This window comes from Myripristis murdjan, chromosome 6 (assembly GCF_902150065.1).
Source record: "Myripristis murdjan chromosome 6, fMyrMur1.1, whole genome shotgun sequence".
In the NCBI taxonomy this organism is placed as follows: Eukaryota; Metazoa; Chordata; class Actinopteri; order Holocentriformes; family Holocentridae; genus Myripristis; species Myripristis murdjan.
The window spans coordinates 15,350,057-15,370,906 of record NC_043985.1 but is presented as its reverse complement, the minus strand read 5'-3'; the positions used below and the strand labels follow the sequence as shown (position 1 = coordinate 15,370,906).

The window sequence follows — 20,850 nt, the reverse complement described above, 5'->3', positions numbered from 1 at the left end:
GAGATTTAGATATGTCACACCATGAAATACTTGTATATGAACAATGACATAATGTAGCAACTGAGATATCAAAGATAATACACTATCCTTTACAAATATGACCTAAGTTATGCTAAGTCAAGGCTGCACTGCTAAAATGCAGTACATTTCCTTTCTAAAAAGTCAGTTAGCCATTTACTGTAGGCTCCCCATCTCATACAGACACTATTAAAACATTTATAATTCACAAGTCTAAAATGAACATACATGTGATAAAAAAAAAAAAAAAAAAAAAAAACATGCATCCCAGAACATACAAAATAAGTATTTATAGAAAGGAATATGGAAGTTTCAAATGGATATTTTTTCTATCAAAAAAGAAATTAACCATACAAAAATTACAATTACAAAAATGTTTCCAAACATATTAAGTGAAGAGTTTCATTACAAAAAAGGTCTGAAATTCATTACACAATAATGTAAAAGCAGTGATGACATCCATAACAGTATTTTGGAAGCAAAGCCTTGAGTTACCTGATAACTTCAGCAATAATCCATCATGACTTACTTTACTTTTGTGTCAGAGATCATACGAGTAGGCTTCTGATATTTTCAAATCACAAATATTTCATTTTGAAATGAAACCCTTGAAAAACAGCACAAGTAGCACCAAGAACAATAACAGCCTTTCCTGTTGATATGAAATTGGCTAATTATCTCCTATAGGCACTGCACATTTTTATTTTAAAAAATTCAGCATGTTGGAGATTAGGCAACACCAGCAGTACAGTAATATCATGACACTGGAATGGCCAAATGGAAAAATGTATATATTTGTAGGTACACATACAATGATGCAGTTAGGAGTTGTTAACATGATGTGAAGGTGCTATTGGAGAAAACATACAGTTTGGTGTACTTTGTGTAATCTGACACAGGAAAGTTCATGTACACATGTAAATGGACATTATTCCACTAAAATTCAGGACCTGTGCATTCATGTGACACCTCCAGCTGCACAGCAACCAGTTGTTAGAATCAATGAAGAAACACAAGGCACCTTTAACATCATGTCAGACTAATTGGACACTAGAGATGTCCACAAAAAGGAGAAGAAAATGCTTCCTTAGAAAGCAGACATGATCAAGTGTAATTTCTTAGTCACTGTGTAAAAACAATGGACTAAATTTGTGTGACTCTGCCACTGGTGAATGAAAACTGAACGTCACCTTCCTTGTTCAAACATTCCACAACAAGAGGAGAAAAATGGGAAACCAACTCTTCCATGGAAGAATGCAAATCTCTAAGAGTGCTGAGGCCATCGTATATGACAATGTTATACAAAAACAAACCACCAGGTAGAATTACTGGTGCAGTTTTCTAAATAAGACCAGCAGAGGAAGGCAGCAAGGGTCATTTTGCCACTTTGAGAGAGTGTTGGCATGAAGCCAGGCAGGGTGCCAAAGCTGGGCAGTAACCTTTGACCCCTAGGAGGCTCTGATTCCAACTCTCGGGGTTCTAGCAATTGGATTCTTTCTCATTGACAGGAAAGTAACCGTCCTTGGTGGGCGGTGCTTTCTGACATAGATTGTTGCTGTCTGCTGCAAAAATGGCCAGCAGCTTCTCCTGCTCTAGTTTGGTCTTGGGTAAGTCAGTGGAGGGAGTAGTGAGGAGAGTAAGGCGCTATAAAGGACAGGAGAGAGAAAAAAGCGGGGTTAAAATAGTAAAAAACTTGGTATGTTACATTATCAGAGATTATCAGTGATTAAATGAATCCTGAGTAATTAATGGCTATTTGCACAAATAGGGACAAATAAAAAAGTAGAATCAGGGCACAAACATGGCAACATTTAGAATTAACTTTGTTTGGTATCTCTGATCTGTCAGTAGATGTGCTGGGCTATAAAATGAATTGTATTCCAGCCAAATCTTACCTAATAAAAATTTTATTTTTTTAACATAATCTAATGAATTACCCAAACTCAATAATGTATTATAATTACTTTCAAATTACTTTGCTATAGCTGAGGTATATTGATTAGTAAAAAGAATGAAAAAATGTCAAATCAGTCCAGGAAATTGATTTCATGTTGGCAAACAAAGATGTAAAACACATGTCACTGTTTAAAATTATTTACATTCTTTTGTAATGCTATGAAAAACAGTTAATGTTTGTCTGTTTTTTTGCTGCACAGCAACATCATTAACCACTTACCTCTCTCAGTGTTCCAGGGGTGAAGTAGAGTTTTATTGCCACCCAGAGGGGTATACACATCATGGAAGACAGGGCCAACATCCAGCCCAGACCATTGCCCCACCATGGGTACACATAATCATTGTTGTACTTCAGTGGAGTATACTTGATCAAGGCAAAAGCAAAGGTTCCCTGAGAAGAGAGACAGAGAGTGATATTTGATGGCTTTATCCTGGCGGCTGTTGGCCAAGCAACCAACCAAGATTTTTGATTTTGCAGCTTGACCAGAAAAAAGAAACTCATAAATTGCAAACCAAACTGCATTGACAATCTTTGCCATCAGGTGGTGCTCTTAATTCAAGTGTGTTGACTGGGTGAATGTACGGAGGTGCATATTGAAAATGAATGAAAACCCACAAAGCACGTGGCAGGAGTGAAAAAAAGCCAGCAGTATTTGATGAGAGGGCTGGGGCGATAGCCAATCATGTCCTCTATGTTGTCATAGAAACGATCAGCACCTATTATCAGGGAGAGAGGAGAGAAACACAGAGAAGAAAACCATCAATCTTTCACAATCAGCTGTGATATGTAATCATAACATCCATTCTGCTTCACCTCAGGTATATGAAGATACAAGATGCAAATCTGACATGAATACACTTCATGAATAACAGCATTTAATGCTGTGCACCAATATAGGCTGCATGACTATAATTTTTAGCTTGATTAATTTATTCAGTTTCTTGATTTAGTTTTCTTGAGCATTAAACATAAACCATAAAATTAAAATAATATCCCCCTTTTTCAGCCTTTCAGCCTTTCGCCTCCCAATCTATGATTTAATAACAAAGAGATGTTTTTTCTATGGATTGGCCAATGTCTGGGAGGGCAGCGGACAGGGATGAATGGTGCTTATGTCACTTGTGAAAATAAAGTCTTTGTCTTGCTAATGCCCCCCTCCACGCATTCCCACATAGCCAGGCCAACACACTCACCATAAATCCATGCAATGCAAACAGTCTCAAAAATAGCCACAAAAAGAAGGCACATCCCACTGGCCGCGTAGTAGTCAAAGAGCTGGAAGACGTACATGCCTCCCTGTGGGGACAGACACAAGTTTACAGCCATGTTGGCAGAGCAGGAGGAAGAAACCTGCATGCTGCCACAAAATGTGGAAAGCTGAGGAGCTGAATATGCAATTTAATTCTAAAAGGGTAAAATATGCTGTGCAGCTAATATTTTTGTGAAGAAATCATCCTCGGTGCACACATACACACACACACAAAAAAATGTGATATCAGGAGGTTTCATTTTTTATGTGGACAGATGAGACGTAACAATACACAGCAGCAGGTAGACCTGAGAAATTTGAAATTTCACATGGAACTCTCAAATCACAGGTAACACACAACTGTGAAAGCTAAAAACATCCAGTTGAGATGTTAGAGCTTTTCAACCTGGACTTAAATTCACTTCAAGGTGAAACTGTTTTCCACCATTCTAGCCGCATTACATGGGCGTCCTAAGTGAAATAGTCTGATTTTTCAGTGCTATTGCTAATTTTCTTGTTTTCTTCCCTTAATTTAAACACTGTTTTCTTTGTTAAGAGTGGTCTAACAAAGATAGAAGGTATTTGTCGGTATCTTCTTTTGACATATTGCAAAACACTTTGTAGGTCAGGTTTTGATATAAATAAAATGCATAAATATAAACATGAAATGATAAAAAATGTGTTATACATAAAATGCAGATATTTACTTATATCTACTTACTTTGTTATTGTTAATATATTATCAATAAGCAAGGTCACTGCAACCAACCTCTGTCAGCATGATGAGGCCCATGAGGAAAGAGACCACAGCCACTGCCAGGATGAAGAGCTCCCTGCGGTTCTTGCGGCGGAAGGTGGATGGATACATGTCTACCATGGCTGTCACCAGGCTCTCCACACACACAAACTGATGGGCAGAGATGGTGCACATTTAGTACAGAGAAACTATAGCATGTGCATGCGCGTGAGCATTTCTTCTAATTCCGTGCAGTGATATCCAGCATGGCAGTGTGGGAGAAATTATGACTAAAACTGCAAGATCTGAATCCTTTGTGTGTTTGTCTGTGTTCTGTTCTCACTTGGCTGTCAAGTCCCAGAAAGACGATCATAACGAAGAAGCAGCAGGCCCACAGAGGGGAGAAGGGCATCATGGACACAGCACGTGGATAGGCTATGAAGGCCAAACCTGGACCTGCATTAGACAGGTTTAAAATTTTAATTTCAAATTGGCAGTCTTTGATGGTCATGTGGTTGCTAGAAACAAGATGCCTGCCACAGATGTTTTGATAATATCATGGAATATTGATTGGGTGCAATCTCTTCAGCTCATGCACATGAAATGAAGGGCACAGCTAATTTATATATGAACACAAATGTATTTATATGCACTGTGTCAAATTCAAGAAACTTCTCCATTCTTAGAAAAAGACTGGACAAGATTCTTTTGAACTTTACAACACATTTTTCCTCAGATGTTTTTAGGACAGTAGAATCATCTGTATCTTCTGTCATACATATCAAAATATCACTATAAAACATGTGCATAGCAAAAATGTTATTCCATATTAAAACATATCCTCTTTCCTGAAATATACTCTCTGTCAAGAAATCAACAGAAATGAGTGGAAGTAGAATTATACATCATTTTGTCATAATGCACACATCTCAGATGTTGTACATAACACTAATGTACCTACTATATAATCTGCAGTGGCCTGTTTTCAAAATAAGAAAAATGAAATAACCACCAACCAGATTCAGCCACTTCTGAAATCGGCACGTTCTGCTCATAGGACATGAAGCCCAGGATGGAGAAGATTGCGAAACCCGCCACGAAACTGGTACCACTGTTCAGGAAACACAGTGACAGGCAATCCCTGGGAATAATACAGGAAGGGATTCGTTAAATGTCAGAGGATGTAAGGTTCAACAGAGCATGGCACCAGAACTCCTGCTAGGTTGTCTGTTTTTCCAGTTCGGTTCTGACCTATAACAGTTGTTGTCATATTTGTTGTAGCTTCCCAATGCAGTGAGACAGCCCAGGCAGATGGCATAGGAGAAGAAGATCTGCGTTCCAGCATCCATCCACACCTTGGGACAGAACAGAAACGGCCAATTAATTGCCCCTTTAATAGATCAAAGCAAGCAAATAAATATGTACCAAACATGAGCATAACCCAAACATTTTTGTTTTATTAGACCCTTTGACTGTGTTAGTTAGACCAAACAGTATCAACTCATCTTGATCTAACTCTGTAACTTAGTTCTATGATTTTAATGTGTTTAAATGCATAAAATAATAATAAAAAAAAGTTTATGTTTTCTTGTTAATGGTATAAAGCGTTTTAAAATGGAGCAGCATGTGCCGAATGGGATTTCAGTTTTTGCCATGGTATCAAATCAGGAATCAAGAATCATGCAGTTTCACTGGTATTGATATCATCTAGCAAAATTCTGGTAACGGAGGCTCCCTAGTTGGCTGTCTCTGCTGTTAACTGACTATAAAATGCTGATCATTTTCTTGGAAAAGTTAATTGTGAAGTCTTTCCATCTTGTCAACTTATGTCCTTTGTGGCTAGGCTTGAGTTTGATCTTCACACAGCCTTCACACACCCTTTTATATTGAAAAAGTTCCCTTCAATCACACCCATCTCTTGTCACAAAACACAATCTATCTCCCAGTGCATCTATCAAACCCTAAAACTCCGTAGCCCTTAGCCCCAAGCACCCTGACATCATCAGACCGTCAAAAAGCTATTATTCAGTCCAATCTTACCACTGCACTGAGTGTGGTACTTTTCCACCCGATCTTCAAACACCAACTTGTGCTTTTAAATTTGAATGGGGGCTTTCTTTGTCCATACAATTCGGGTAAAGTAGTCCCAGAGTGCAGGGGCATGTTTTAGATTGAGACTCTGGCTGATCGGGTCTGCAGCCAACAACTTAAGCGCAGGTCACACGGCTCCAAAAAGACAGGTGTTCCCAAGACACCCACTTCTCTGGGCCTGTGCACAAAGGGCTTGAATTCATCAGGAAACCTTTTTTGTTGTTTTTATTTGCATGCCGGTTGCTATCTAACAGCAAGTGCCAAAATAGCAAAGTGGTTGTGAAATTGCCCCCACCCTCTTCTCTCTCTCATCAGCAGTGTTTATGTCCTGGGAGTTCTGCTCGGCACATTCCTCATGCTTGCGTCCACTAAGGTTTATTGGCCATGTAGTTGTTTGACTATGGTTTGTCAGTGACAGTCTCCGAGATTCTCTCATACATGGCCCTGGCTTGTGGAAGGTGACATTGTAACTTGCCAATGTATCTGAGATTTTCTCACACAGTAGGCAAGTCATTCTTTCCTTATGATCAAAACAGGATAAAATTAGAATTAGAAAAAGACAGCTTTTTGTCCTCTGCCAATCTGTATCACTCTGACACGTTTCGTTTTGACTGGTTTTGTGCAGTTAGTCTTTTGTCCTTTTCTAGATTAGTGTCAGTACTGTGTGGTCGTACTGTTTGTTTTATATGTCTCTAAAAATATGAATAAAAAAAAAGAGAGAATGAGACCCCATGTCTTAATGAGATTACCTGTATAAATAAAGGTTAAAATAATAATAAAAAAAAAAAGGCCATTGCTACACTAATGGAGTTTATGTGATCATTTTATCATAGTTGTGAGTACATCAAGAATCTTAAAACTTAAACACACATATGACTTGGACTGGATAAGTGCTCCTTTCAGGGAAGCAGGGAGGATCGTCTGAATCGCTCAAACGAAACACCTACTGCCTTCAGTGCATCTGGTGGATATGTGTCAGTATGACACACTGAGATGACCTGGACTTTAAACATTCCTGGTAAATTGCAGGCTCTTAGATAAGTGAGTGCGTACAGGTCAACGTTGATGACCATCTAATTCTTCTATTTAAAAGCAGCTAATGTGCTGTTTTGTGGCAGAACTCACTGACTTTGCTGCATAGTGAAATACATTGAGTTCCTTCAACAGGAAAGTTATTTTTGATTATACAGTCCATAAAATGTCAAAGATAATAACAAAAGCCCATCTCATGTTACCAAAGCTTAAAACCCCCCCACAAAGTATCAATTTTATTACGAGGGGGAAAGCAATTCCTTAGTATTTTTACTTGATTAAATGACAATTACCTGACTAAACAAAATGATTATCAGTTAATTTGTTTCTGATCAACTAATCAATTATTCAACAAATGGAACCAGAAGTGGTATCAGTTAATTTGTTTCTGATCAACTAATCAATTATTCAACAAATGGAACCAGAAGTGGTATCAGTAGGAGTCCTGGAAAAAAATCTAGTGATACCCAGTTGTAAATGTGAGTATAGGGTGTATGTCCAAGTGTGTGTGTCTCCAGCATACCTGTGGGTCGGACAGCCGTCCCAGGTCAGGATAGAGGTAGAACTGGATGCCCCTGGAGGCTCCTGGCAGGGTGACTCCTCTAATCAGCAGGACCAACAGCATGGCGTAAGGGAATGTGGCTGTGAAGTATACAACCTGAGGGAGGAAACACATCACCATCACCTCATTAGGTCTGTCACTGGAATATGATGATCCTCCTTCACAAGTTATTCCTCCTTTTTAAACCATCATAGTGAGTTTAAAGCTGAAGGTTTCAGCAGAGAATCTTCATGCCATGGTACATCCCTCTTTTTCCTACCTCTCTAAACTTTCAACATACACAAAACATGACCAAAGAAGTGTGCCTGAAGAAAGACCTCCTAACAGTGAATGTCTAGAACAGTGAAAATTTAATGGGACATACAAATTAGGTGGGGATTGAATCAGTGTTATGCCACATTTTGTTTTCATTTTACCTTGCCAGTTGACTTGACTCCCTTCCAGATGCAGAAGTAGCAGATGACCCAGGCAACAGCCAGACAAATGACCAGATCCCAGTTCAGAGTGCCAATCTGATCAATACCTGAGGAAATTCTTAGCACCCTCCGCCTAGATGCACATGCACGCATAGACACACACACACAAACATGCATATGAAAATATTAGAATCTTTTTTTTTTTTATAAAATCAGTCAGCATCCATTAAATCAATATTAATTTATGCTCACATTTCTTACATAATCTATTTTCCATAATGTTTTTTGCCTAAAGTCATTTCAGAACTTGTTTTCACCTGAGAGGACCTTATTACGATTAGAAAGGAGACAAGAGCCTACTAACGAGGGGTGGAAAAGTCCCAAACATTCCAACTCAAGTAGAAAACAGTTTTACTTAAGTAGAGGTACAATAACTAAAATTTATGTATGAATAAGTGAGTATAAATAAAAACAACAGCTCATTTAAATGATTTTGGTAACTTTAATTCAGTTACCAAAGATAGAAAGTTAAAATAGAATACAAGATTAAATTTTCTGAAGATGAATATTTCCTCCAGTAGACCCAGGGCCATTCTAGGACACAGGCAATTGTTCCTAACTAGGCACTTACTCCCAGAACTCAATGACAGGAGAGGTGGTGTTCTCAGAGTGATTGACAGAACTATTCCCCCTCTGAAACTCCATACACGAAGCTTGAAAGAGGGAAAAACAAAAAGACATTCAGTCCCATGGAGAAATCCAAGTTTTCTTAGGTTTCCAAGGGAAACACAGGCAAGTGAAACAATGCCACCACAGAGTCAAAGGAGTGAAATGGTGAAGCAGCACTCACTTCTTTAGTTTTGGAAATAAAAGAAAAACACTAATCATTAAAATTAATGATTTAATTTAAACATAGAATAAATATTTTAAATTTATTATTAAAATAATTAAATAATAATAAAATCTAAAATACAGTTGATGAAACCTATGATAAGACAGCTTAACCAGTTAATGCAGTGCTGAGATGGTCAAATAACACAAACCCCATTGAAAAAGATTTCAAAACATGGTTACATATACGCGTGTTTGGCAGTAGCTCTCTGGATGGTGTCTTGTGTCTAACCTGTGTTCCATGTGTTGTTGCAGGAGGACCAGGGAAGGTCCCAGGTGAAGGAGTTGAAGAGGTAGAAGATGGCCCAGGCCAGCACAATGATGTAGTAGATATTCAACAGAGCCACAATCACCTGAGTCGCATAGCCCACTCCTGCAACAGAAAGAGATGTGAGTCCACGCAAGTGGATGGTACAGATTAGTCTAGCAAGAAAAGGATGGGTTCTCACGTGGCATTTTTGCTACTTTTTTTTTTTTTTTTTTTTGATAGGACCTCGATGGTCTCTTGTCTGTTAGTGCTCCAAATATGACTTTTTGTGCTACATGGGTGCTGGAATTGACTAGATTTCAACAATTTGTTTAGTTTTGGTGTAACATGTCAAGCAAAAAAAATCCTCTGGCACGCAGAAAGTAATGGATTGCACACGCCTGGCAGCAGCAGCAATGCTTTGTTTGGAGTAAACAAAACCACCACCAAAGCTGCTCTGTTGGCTTACCCACTCATCTAGTTGCATCAGCAAAATGAAATTGCTTATCAACTCATTGATTCTACACAATCAATCAATTAATCAATCAAGAGGGAACCAAACTTTAATTTCATTATTCAACCTGTTGTATAATGACAAATAAACTTCCTTGTATCCTTGTATCCTTGTATGATGTCAATTTTGAAGTAAAAAAAAAAAAAAAAAAAAAAAAAAAAAGTTACGTTTGAATTGAAAAAAAGTTTGAATTTCATGATCCGGGCCACTAGTAGCTCTACTCAGGATATCACGACCATGGCAGGGCAATGGCAGTATCACTCAGCACTGTTTAGTTAGTCCACCTTCAATCAGAAAGAGACAAACTAATCACAGAAATCATCTGGTGTAGCCTTCTGGCTGGAATGTAAATCTGCATACACTCAGCCCTAAGGAACTGCTCCATCTGGAAAATTCCAGTTTTAAAAAATTAAGATGCATTCACATGAAAACATAAAGCAGATGAGATACTGTAAGTAGGAATAAATTATCTACTGCTAAGCACTGATAATGAACTGAACCCACCTGAGGTCTCTTGTATTGGTAGTGGCTGTCTTTTAAGACACATGGGCAATGTGTCTTTTTAAAGTCATTGATTGGACTGATGTCCAATCAATGACAAGCACTCATTAACAGCTCACTTTATTATGAACAAGAAGGCAAAACTCTTCCTCCTCTGCAATGTTTGATCATGAAATCAGACGTCAGCGCACTACCAGTCACTTGATGTTACAGTCAAGTGCATTATATGGTAAATAAAACAGGACAGCACAGTGGTTCTGTAGCTCTCTGTGTGGGGTTTGCAAGCTCTTCCTGAGTTTGTGCAAGTTTCCTCCCACAGTCCAAAGATATGTTGGTCAGATAAACGGGTGGTGCTGAATTGCCCATACGGGTGAAAGTGTGTGTGTTGTCTGGTTGTGTGTTAGTCTGTGTGATGCACTGGTGACCTATCCAGCGCGTCTCCCTACATTCCACCTGGTGCATGCTGGAATAGGCTCTAGCCCCATATGACCCTGAATAGGATGAAGCAGGTGGATGGATTGATGAATGATGAATGGCAAATAAACTGCATGACACACCACTATCAAGTCCAAGTCTTGTCCTGGCTCAACTTTTTCTGTGGCCTATGTGTCAATGACTGCAGACATGTGCTTATTTTAGGGAAACGGCATGGTGAAAGCTTCTGAGAATTTGGATGTTAGCCAGTGCTAGCTGAACGCCAGCTATTACAACCCCATGCAATGCCTTCACCCATCTGTGTGGCATGCATACTGGTTAGCTTTGATACAGTATCATGTGCATACGCAAGTGCATGAGCACTGACACACATGCAAATGCACATGCTTACTATACAACATATAAATGCACATGCACAGTATATAGGCACATATTCCTAAAATTCATTCAAAATATGTGCCATGTTGAACTTGATTTACCTTCAAACAAAGGACAGATCTTTCTCCAGCAGGTGATGCCTCCCTCGCTGGTGTACTGTCCCAGAGATGTCTCCAGGAAGAAAACAGGGATGCCACAAGCAAACAGGAAGATAAGGTACGGGATAAAGAAGGCACCTATGAGCACACGGGTTAAAAGGACAGTTTAGTCAAATGTCCTCATATGCATTCGTGTCCCTCAAGCAATGGATAATAATAACAACAATAATAATAAACATGCTAGTAAACATAACTGACATTTGGTGGAATCAATACCTTGAAATCATTATAGATCCTGGCACACAGGAGCTCCTTGCAAATAATATTTATTAAAGCAAAGTTTTGGGCCTGCAATAGCTCAAAACAATCTCTTACGGTAATGTAGCCTACTGTATTGCACTAGTATCAGCCTTTGCTGCATTTTCTATTCATGCTGTAGATGAAGCCTCTCATAAAATCTAAACTAACTGGTAGAGGCTTTTCTGTAATGCAACAAGCTGTAACACAGGAAAAACCCCTCTAAATTCATGAAGCTGGGCTGGGGAAGTCCATTCTTTTGTCATGTCAAGGGCCTGTCAGCTACATACTGCAGGTCACTCTAGCTGTAAGCACTGTGTGTTAAATGCTTTAAAAAATGACCAAATTTATCGGCCTTATACTGATTGTTGCTTTAGAAATAGAAAAGATCAGAAACTTATTTATTTAATTAGTTAGTTATTTAACTGGCCAGTGCTTTAGGTCAAGCCCTACACTTGGGTTTTAGTCGGATGCTCTGTGGATTATGAAATAAAGATGCTCTGACTGAAGAAATCTTTTACTCATGGATGTAGTTTTTTTACCACCTGAAGCCTCTGAATAGGTGAGCTCAGATAAAGTGAATTCTGAATGCTAATCCAATATCTTCAACCTGTTTATTCTCTGTGATTCAAGCTGGGTGTGAAGCAGCATGTCAAGCAGACTTTGAAGATCTGAGAACTGGATTTTATGAGAGGATTCATATCAGGGATTGTTTTTTTTTTTTTTTTTTTCTTTTTTTCTTGGTCAAATACATGCACTGAGAAATACACAAAAGCAGCTTATTGCAGGCTACAAACAAAGGCAACCGTCAGTTTTGAGGACTGACTCTTTGACTTCAGCAAACCTTTGCTGTGTGGCTTGGGCTCAAGACACAAAGTAAACAGGAATAGTGAGATGTTTTGCATCCATTAAAATTGTATAAATCCTGCAGGATTAATTACATTTAAAGTGCATGTTGTGTTCAATCAGGTCACATTTTGCATCGTGCCTTTGGGATTTACAAGTCTAATCTACATGATTTTTTAATCTACACTTACAGAAAATATTTATAATGTCACTTCAGGCTTTGAAATATCTGTTCTGAGTGCATGGAATGTGCTTAATTCATTTTATTACTTTGTCCCGGCATCTGTTGAACCTTCACCTGTCCTGGCGGGGGATCCTTCTTGAACCAGTCCCACCTAAGCTCTCTCTCGCTCTCTTACACTCACTTTTTTTTTTTCTCCATTTAAGGTTTCTCAGGAACCTGTGGGCCTGTTATGCCACTCCCACGCTATTTTTTAAAAAAGGTTGTCTTGTTTTTGTGTTTTTACTTTGATTAGCCTGATCTAGATAGGCTTGTTTTTTGTAAAGTCCTTTGAGACATGCTTGCAACGAAAGGCTATAAATACATGAAACTGACTTGAATTTAGCAATCATTAGCACTGGACGGTATACGTTTTTGACAGAAGGAATCATAAGCGGTTTTAAACAATGCCAGTGCAACTGGTTACTCCACTTGCATGCGATGTCCTTACTTGATGACGTGGATGCTGAAAATAAAGCTTTTGCATGTAAAATAGAGAATATAGAATAAATAGAAAATAGAGCACTCACCTCCTCCATTCTTATAGCACAAGTAGGGAAAACGCCAGACATTCCCCAAGCCTATAATCTCTCCAGCTACTGACAGGATGAACTCAAACTTGTTGCCCCACTGACCCCTGTCTGTCATCTTCTCCTCTGTACTGGGCACGATGTCCAGGGGCCGGCTGTGTCCATTGGAGGGGGCCGTCTTGGATACATTTTCCATTTTACCTGCACACTCTTAGAAACACACGGGATAATGCAGGAGCAGAGGAAAAAAGAAAATGACTTAACTTACAATATTTGCATGTCTGAAAACACTTCGTTTTGTTTGTCGTATGATCATCATAATTTTATTGAAATTTTATCAACATCCTCGTCTCTGCTGCAGGAATGACCCAGTCATTATGACTTGCTGTTATATACTAACACATTTCCAATAACAGTTTCATATGTGATTGTTTTACAAATGTTTGCTGTGGTGATTCCTCTAATAAAGTTTTAAGCCTTGATTGTATGCAGTGGTAGAAATAAGGTACTATTTGAAGACTGAATTTACTGAAGACCCTCAGCAAGATCATAGAATTACAGGACGCCGGCTAATTCTCCGGGGCATTTCCTGCAATATTGACCATTTGAAAAATAGATTGTTCATATTCACATGGGGGTATATGTCACTACCTTTCCTGGCTTGAGGGATGCTTTGTAGTTATGTGGCCATGACAGAAGTCAGTCAAACCCTTGACCAGACCCTGTTTAGGGGCCAGTGCTGTGAAAACAACCTCTGAGGGAAACAGACAGCTCTCTGACTGCTGTCACTGCTGTCGAGTTACATTAACAAGCCTTTTGCCATTCTTTCTGTCACCCTTTACTTCCCTTGCTTTCCATCTTTCCTCCCTCTGTGTGATGAGTGAGCGACACTTCACTGCAGTTCAAATCGAACAAATTGATGGTCAGTCTGCAGGAAACATACTTTGACAAAGGAAGGTGAATGAGGAAATACAGACATAAAACTCTCCCTTCCTCTCTGACCGGGTTGCACCCTCACATAAGTCAACCATTGATATCTATGTCAGTCTCACGGGGCCAATAAAATGCCTGCTGTCTTGACAGGTTTAGCTGCAAAACAAGGGGGAGATGAAACCCATTTAGGCCAGAAGTCTTGGAATGTGCTCCCTTTGGCAGAGGGCAGAGGTGAGCACAAGTATGTTTGAGTGTGCGCTATGTCTATGGGACCGGGGGTCAGAGCCAAAATCCCTAGCACCGGAGCCAAAATGTGGCCAATGGTAAAAATAGAGCCCCTTGTTTTCAGAAGGTACTTGGTGGGAATGAAGTCTTGTTATAACAAAGGCAGTGCAGACCTTCTTCTATTCTGCTGGCAAATGGGTGCCTCCAATAGCAAGGCAGCCAGATCACAGTTTACCTTACTTTTTCACAGTTTCTGTGTGGGCTCTGGGCAGCCCAGAGCCCAGAAGTCAAATTCTTCACGTTTCAATCGCTTTAAACAGAATCCTTCTAATAGGTGAGACTAAATATTAACCATATTTTTAGCAGTGGACACAAGCAGAAATAGAAAGTTTTCACACATAGATGTTTACACAAAGACACAGCGGTGGTAGGCTGTGAGAAAATATGCCAAGATTGAGAATTACCTCATCTAGACATGGTGAGACTTAATCCCAGGTAGCACTGCTGACATCACTTCTCTCAAAAAACGGGTGTAAACTGACTCACTGGTCACAATGTGCTATGTTTTGCACATCGATCATTTTGACAAGCTGCTAATCCTCTGTCACACGCTGTCAGGCCATATGCCAGAGATTTCCTGATCAAAGGAACTCATAAAACATAAATGTATAATGTTATGCAGCATAAAATCTGTGGCACTGTAACTTGAGGTGATTCATAAAGTCACATTTTAAGATGGTGTTAAGTGTCTGTGGTGGTCAAGGTGAAAGCCAATGAAAATCAAAATGTAGGTTTAAATGAAGTGTTACATGTTTAACTTTGATCATCCATGTCAGAAAGGCAAAGATCATTCAGAAAAGGGACTGAGTACTCACGCGGCTGTAACTGCAATGTTTGATATGATTCATTCATTCTGAATTAGATCCAGATTGCCTCCTTCCTAAATGGGCCTTAAAAGTACTTTTTTTTTTTTTTTTTTTTTTTTTTTTTTTAATGCACTAATTGCCATATTTATTAAACCCCTCCATCTGAGCAAGGACAGCAATGAAACACAATGATAAAATATAATAATATAATATTATTAGAAATATTTTGTTTATCAGTGAAACATCTTTAATTATATACACTGGTAAACTTACCAAGACCTTGACTTGCCAAGTGGTATCTGTTGTGCAGTGGTAACCTATGAGTTCATGAATTGCCCACGAGGCATGCAAATGAAGAAGCAGACAGTGCTGCAAAAAGTGGTAAATGAAAATGCATAGTGCTTCTCCACCCTTTTAATTAGTAAAACAAACTCTTTACCTGGGCCGCATTGGTTACTTTTACCAATTTACTGTGTGACGGCTGCCTCGCTGAACTAATGCAGCTTACACGTGTGTGGTCTCCACACACAGCAATGCTACTGTGGCACTGCTACTGACAGCCTGGTACATATGGCATATTGCTTGCAATTACTGTATACTTTCTAAAATTCAAAACAAAATAAAGTAAGATTATGGACTGGTGTACTTTTCCTGCCAAACATGGAAACCAAGCATGCCATGTGCCATTACACGTGTGAACACATGGGAGGCAGGGAGCTGTATTGTATTTAATCCTGCAAGTTGACACCCAATACTAGATATCAAATAATCCGATGGAATACTTAAATATTGATCTTCAGAAAATCCATCTGCTATATTTGCCTTTTTGTCTGTTGTTTAGAGGTGATTCTGTATATCAGCTTCTCTCCCTTGCAGTACTGCATGCACACCATTACTGAACATGAGTGACCCCACTTCACATAAGTACAGCAAACATTGTGATGTCTGGGTGAAAGTGAAAAAAACAAGTACAACATGATTTAATAGGTCAGAAGTCACTGAGGGGCTCAGTGTCCTGAAGTTTGTGCATGCATAACGTACATACTACAAAAGAGACAAAGGAAGGTAAATAAGGTTTCTGTATATGTATGTTGTTTAAGCTTGGCATTTGTGGTATCTCCCTGACATAGCTCATATTCTGGATTCATCCTCCAAATATATGCAGCTCAGAGGAGCACATGTAAAGCTGGATAATTTAAGATACATAACTGGATTAGTTATATAAGGGAGGGCATTTAAGTCACGCCTCTCTTACCTGAGCATAATGATGATGGCACGTGAAGTGTTGAATAATGTTTGTGATACTAAGGTTTTTTACAGATGTAGTAAAAATGAGAACTCTGATTTATGGCATTGCTGATATACCGACAAAGACAATGTATGCAAGAAAAAAAAGAAAAAAGTAGTTCTAAAATATAGGGGGTACTGAAGTGGTATCACACAAGGATATAAAATGTCTACTGTGATTTAGAAAAGATGTGTAAATTGTCCATCAGTTGCTTTGTACTAGTAAGTGTCACATTTCTGAAATGGTGAGTACCTCATGTAATAATAATATTCCAGAATAATGTTTATCTATCTCTTTCTTAGACAAATATCTTCTCTCTGTGGGGAAAAAGGGGCAAAATGACTCATGCATGCTTTCTAAAGTTTTGACTGAGGCTGAACTTCATTCAACACAAGCAGCTTTTGTCCCAGATCAGATGCTTTCAAAACCAAGTGATCTAGTTTCATCAGCATGGAACATGAACATGCTGAATACATACAGTGTGTTATCAAAACAAAGCTGTGATTAACAGATGCACTGTCTTTGCATCCGAGTCAGACCTTAATACTTTAATATATTAGGCCTGAACTGTGACTATTTCTGTAAACATGAATTGGCAAGAAGCACCATTGCATTGCTCACATATATTTCAAACACCCAGGAAAGAAATTAGGTATGCAACAAATCATTATTAACTACATTTTATACTCAACTGTGCTGTGACGAAGAAACAATCTAAGGATTACTAAAAATGTTGTCATTCAATCTCACACAGTTCACCATTCATACTGATGTCATTACCATGACTGCAGAAAAAAATCCAATAATGGAGATGCCTATCATGGAAAGAAATCAATGAATTCATTTAAGGTACTCACCTTTCATAATGATGTAGTATGACGGCGTCCAGAACGGAGAGGGTTACCAGATAATGGCCTGTTGATGTTTCAGGTTTCACTATATAACATGCATTGAGGGGCGGGATTCTGTGAAACTTAAAACTTTGGTGCAGCCCTCAATGAGCTGTTCCCTCTGCTTTGCCCCTCTGCGCCCTCTCCGTGGCCCATCCCCTACCGACCCCCCTGCCTCCCCCTGCTTCTTCTAATTCCATTCAGAAACCTCCACACACAAACACACACTCACACATTCACTCCCCACAGCACACTAGAGGTCTGTGCCGTCTCAGCGTGGCAGGCTGATTGCGTAACCTTTTGACACACACATTCACCCAGGGCCTTTCTCTCCACACAACGACCAGAAAGTGTGGGGGAGACCGAGGCTGATCTGTATTGTGTTCATGTGGCTCGACAGATTGTGTATCACAAACGCGTACATGTGTTTACATAAAGGTGCAGGAAAGCTGTTCAGCTCAGTCGGTCCCATCAGTGGGTTGGTCATTCCAAATGTAAGCAGTGGAATTTTGACCAAAACCATAACACTTTATTTTAAATTCTAGTGGAGATCCCAAAGCTTCCTAAGATGTCCTGCTGATTTACAGGGAAATGTTATGTAATAATGCACAAGACATTATCTAGACATTTTCTGTTTGATGTAACGCCACAGCCATTAAACAGTGGCATCTTGAGTTTGCATATTTGGTAACTAGCAGATACAAAATATGTTACAGTACAAAAAAGTCTAACTTTGAAACAAAGGGAAATTTTAAAGGAAAATCAGAGTTAAAGGGGCAATGGAGCTGTAAGGATACAAAAAATATCACCTCTGCCGAAACTATCAATGAGCAGCCAGAACACAGCGCTGCTTCATGTCAGCTACTCTTATGTAAAAGCCTTCAGACTCTGTAAACTTCAAATGGCAAGTTTGTGAACCTGAAACCATCGGAGAGCCCTCAATACTCAGCAAAGTTTTTAAGCTGTCTGACGCACTGACTCATGGTAATTAAAACATTGCTCCTGCTTTGTGAGGCCTCCGCTCTAAACACATCCTTGATTCGCCCCCCGGAAAAGACTCTTTCTTCCCTCAACCGGATCCCGTCCTCACAGACTCATTTTCCCACCACAGGGGTCCAGAGTGGCCCAGTTCAGGGCATTTGTTTGAAGGTCAGGAGCCTTCACAATCCAGAGGGCCTTTTTGAAGATGGGTGGTAGTGAGAGGGGTGGTGTTTTTGTGTGTGTGTGTGTGTGTGTGTGTGTGTGCATGTCTATGTGTGTGTGTGTTGGGGGGTGACGTGTCCTGGCTTGTTCCATTCTGAGGGGTTCTTTTAGGATTAGGTTGTTTTTTTGTAACCCTAACCCACCCCTCTTCAAAATTCATGATATTTCAAGAACTTTACCAAAGTGAAGCCACGTGCCGGACTTCACTTTTGAAAATGTTTGGACATTTTCTGTGTCTGCACTACTGTAAAAATAGTAATGTATATGTCTACAAAGCCTTGAAAGAGTTAATTTTGCTTTCAAAGTATTTCAAATTGGTTAATATATTCAAGATTACACCACTGAAACTTTCAGCATGCATATACATAGCTCCCACCCACGAGTGATTTTGTAAGCAATCAGCAGCAGAGCCTAATTCCACTTGACTGCATGGTGGCCACATTGCTGATAATTAGAAAATATCCAGTATCATAGCAGGATGCCGATGCATGGTCCCACGGCTTCCTGAATTAACTTCAGTGTATAAAGTGGATAAAGTTATAGGTTAAGACTGGAGTAACTATAGTTGAATTATTCATAGGCATGACAAGCGTCTATCTGCTACTGGACCGGTACCCTCTCAGGATTCATAAGGAACTTTTCACTAGTCAGGATACTTCTCCCTTGACTATGTCCCTCTTGCTTAATAGGATCACACTCCACTCTGAATTATGTTATTTTCATGTTAACATCATTAATGGATCCCTAATGGATCCTGGGATACATCTAAATATGTTAACACACAAAACGCTAAAAAAGAAAAAAAAAATCACAATAATTTGCACTGAATTATGTCTTTCAAATATGACATGCAAATATTGGTTTAGCAGTGATATGCAACAGAAACAGTAACAGTTGACTGGCATGGTTCATTGTGCAAAACATTCCTGTCCTCCAAAAAGTATTTAATTAGGCATTGCCATGCTTGGAAAAACCCATGAGACACAAAAATGAGAAAAGGAAGAAACAGGCAGGGGGCTCAATAATGAACTGTATTTCTTCATTCTCACTGCAGCGTCCTGCTGTTCTGTTGTAACATGGCCACAGGTTGCTGCTCATAGTCTAACTTGTCTGCTCTGAAGAGTCCATCTTGTCTCTTCCAATAAAAATCATAGGCTCTGTTTTCATTACAGGAGTAACGGCCTGTAGCTTGAGGTGGCCTGTCTTGAGAGGGGTTTTTTTGTGGCAAAATCGTAGTTTGGGACTGTGAGGTACAGACATTGTAAAGGCTCTCTCATAGGCCCTTTAACCAGTTTGATCCACAAGGCAAGTATAAAGTAAGTTACATAAAACTAAGATACTGCCTATTTGAAAGCATATTTGGTAACTCCAAACAGACGTTGCACAACAATTGGATGGACAGTATTTCTCAATTACAGGTCACCAGATCAAAAGATGCGTCCGCTCAACACATTGCTTTAAAATCAAGCAATACAGAATACACAAATATGCAGTTTATTCAGTCCATTTGAAATTAATATTGTCTTTCAAGAGGGACATAGCCCAGGGAGAAGTATCCTGACAAGTGAAAAGTTCCTTATGAATCCTGAGAAGGTACCGGTCCAGTAGCAGATAGACGCTTTAAAAGCTGCTCTTAACACACATGAAGCCACTATATCTACAACCACATAGATACATTTGGATATTACAACTTCTTTTAATTTTGTAGTTAAAAATAAGCATATTAATAATAATAATTTACAATAATACATTACATTTTATTCATAAGTGCCAATACATAGTAAAAGATAAGGAAAGGCCAGTTAAAACAGGTGAGTATCAGTTGCGACTTAAAAGGAGCCGCAGATATGCACTGGCGCAGACCCTCAGGGAAAGCATTCCAGAGGTTAGGGCCAGTCACACTGAAGGCCCTGTCACCCATTGTGCGGAGCCGAGTTACCTTCATTTGTCAGGGTGAGAACTGGCCATGAGGGTAAAAGTAGGCAATATAGGACAAAGATCACAATGTCTACATTATGTGCGTGTAGATATACGCTGACTGGGACAGCCTCAGTGAACTCATTGACACAGTGACCAACTTCTGTGTGGAACTGTGCATCCCCACCAAAACACTGAAACACCACAGCAATAATAAACTTGGGTTTACCAAAGACATTAAACTTTTACACAAGAAAAACTCTGCTTTCATTAGTGGAGACAGGGAATAACACATCAAATATGCTGAATATGAGCTATGGGTCTGCGATCAGAAAAGCCAGGTCAAACTACGTCATAAAACTGGGACAAAAGATTGCATCTAATGACACAAGAACCACAAGAACTCACATCACAGTTTTTGTTGCTATATTCAGAAATGTGTAGAGTAAGGTGAACAGTATCAGACTCACGAAATTTAATGAATATAGTGTATTTTCAAGAAATGATGAA

The 20,850-nt window shown here is 39.3% G+C and overlaps 1 protein-coding gene across 1 annotated transcript; it reads right to left on the bottom strand.

The window, feature by feature from the left end:
• Positions 1–1,454: 1,454 nt before the first annotated feature.
• Positions 1,455–17,223, bottom strand: slc6a13 (solute carrier family 6 member 13). Its single transcript, XM_030053414.1, has 15 exons — positions 17,188–17,223; positions 13,019–13,228; positions 11,129–11,263; positions 9,185–9,325; positions 8,693–8,774; positions 8,062–8,194; positions 7,607–7,741; positions 5,212–5,315; positions 4,977–5,101; positions 4,304–4,416; positions 3,994–4,131; positions 3,169–3,271; positions 2,591–2,691; positions 2,195–2,365; positions 1,455–1,662 (listed from the first exon to the last, which is right to left on the bottom strand). The coding sequence occupies exons 1-15, from the start codon at positions 17,192–17,194 to the stop codon at positions 1,498–1,500; spliced, it is 1,863 nt and encodes a 620-aa protein (XP_029909274.1). The 5' UTR covers positions 17,195–17,223; the 3' UTR covers positions 1,455–1,497.
• Between the last annotated feature and the right edge of the window lie 3,627 nt (positions 17,224–20,850).